The 1,750-nt window shown below is 49.8% G+C and overlaps 1 protein-coding gene across 1 annotated transcript in view; it reads right to left on the reverse strand.

The window, feature by feature from the left end:
* LOC134073116 (histone deacetylase 9-B) overlaps nt 1–1,530 on the reverse strand; it is a 45,485-nt gene extending 43,955 nt beyond the window's left edge. Inside the window, exon 1 of the mRNA XM_062530097.1 lies at nt 640–1,530. Coding sequence (XP_062386081.1) covers nt 640–739 — 100 coding nt within the window. The 5' untranslated portion in view covers nt 740–1,530. The remainder of the gene's footprint in view (nt 1–639) is intronic.
* Nucleotides 1,531–1,750: the final 220 nt, after the last annotated feature.

Consider the following 1,750-nt stretch of genomic DNA (forward strand, 5'->3'; position numbering starts at 1 on the left):
AAACAACCAAACAAACCTCTATCCTCCTAGCACCTGAGCCATGCTACGTTCACATCACAAGCCACTCGTGTGTCACGTTCGGACAAACATCCGCTCTTCCAGTATCTCCCAGCGTTGCCATGATGTGCGTGACAACAAAATATAATAATATCGACGAAAACATCAAAAGGGGACAAAAGGCAGGAAGTGATTCAGCTTCCTCTTCCAAGGCATGTGCGTACGTACACCAGCAAGCCCGTTAGAATCGTACCTGAGGAGCCAGCACACTGTTGCTCTGTCAGTGGTCTCCCCGAGACTATAGCAATCAGCCTCACAGATGAAGTCAACAACAACAACAACAACAACAACAGCAGCAGCAGCAGCAGCAGCAACAACACAGTCATAACAACAACACCTCTTGTCTAAAACTTGACTGAATGCAGAGCAAGAGGAGCGAGAACACACCGGGGCTTGAGGGGAAGAGGAAATGGGTCCAACTGACAGCCAGCAGTGAAGCGAGGGAACACACAAGAACAGAGAGACAGAGAGAGAGAGAGAGAGAGAGAGAGAGAGAGAGAGACTAAATAGTAGAAAGATAGAGATGAGAGAGAGGAAGATAGATAGATAGATAGAGGACACAATGGTCTTTCGCACAGTTACCTGAGCCGATAACACTACTAGGCATGGTGTGCGCATCCAAGATTTTCCGCAGCCAGTCAGAAGGGATGCGCGACTCGCTCTCGTAAATGGTCTGCAGCATGCTTCACCGGGCGTCCACTCACCCTCCTGCCCACAAGCCGACAAGTCCAACCGGCAACGTCGACTCGTCAAGGCTCTCCCACTCTTTTGGTCTCTCCTTCTCTCTCTCTCTTCCTCTGACTGTCTATCAGTCTATCTCTCACTCACTCACTTGCACAAGTACACACACACACGTTCCACAAGCCGGTTCTTTTCCGAGACTGCTAGGAGGGCGATGTATCCAAGTTTTATTTTCGCTCGTCGTAGATCCCCGTCGAGTTGTGCGCAGCTTAAGACGAGAGGAAATGCCTGCTGTGCAACCATGTGAGAAGCAGAGAGCTCTCTCTCCTTCTCTCTTTTCTCGCTCCCTCTCTCTCTTCTCGCTCCCTCCCTCTCTCTCTCTCTCTCTCTCTGTAACTCTCAGTGGTCTCCCCCGAGTGACAAGATAAGGAGCACTCCCACTTCTATCCTCTGCATCCCTCTCTCTCTCTCTCTCTCTCTGTGTCTCTCGTTCTGTTTCAATATTCCTCCACGTTCTCAACAGTATTATGAATGCAGTAGTTTCTCACTGTCCTTGTCCCCTCTTGTTCTCTTTCTCTCTAGCTCTCTCTCTTTTTCTCTCTTTCTCTCTGTTTTTCTCTCATCTGTCACTCTCCACTTCTATAGCCAGGGTCTGTCCCTTCTTCTGTGAATCATGTGAATCATTTCTGTCTTCTCTCTCTCTCTCTCTCTCTCTCCCTCTCTCTATCTATCGCTCTTTCTCTCTCGCTAGTAGATGGATGAAAGCTCAGAGATTCATTAGCATATGAATGTGCTGCAGCTCTGAGCGCTCTCTCTCTCTCTCCCTCTCGCTCTCTCTCTCCCTCCCTCGCTCTCTCTCTCTCCCTCCCTCTCTCTCAGGTGACAGGAATAGCACCCGGGCCAGCCCAGCCCAGAAATAGCCTCGGCCAGACCAGGGGAGTGGAACAGCGGCCAGCCGCATAAAAATAGCAGCACAAAAACACAGCTGTCTGACTTCATCCTCTTCTCTTTT

The sequence above is a fragment of the Sardina pilchardus genome, chromosome 24, assembly GCF_963854185.1.
Source record: "Sardina pilchardus chromosome 24, fSarPil1.1, whole genome shotgun sequence".
In the NCBI taxonomy this organism is placed as follows: domain Eukaryota; kingdom Metazoa; phylum Chordata; class Actinopteri; order Clupeiformes; family Clupeidae; genus Sardina; species Sardina pilchardus.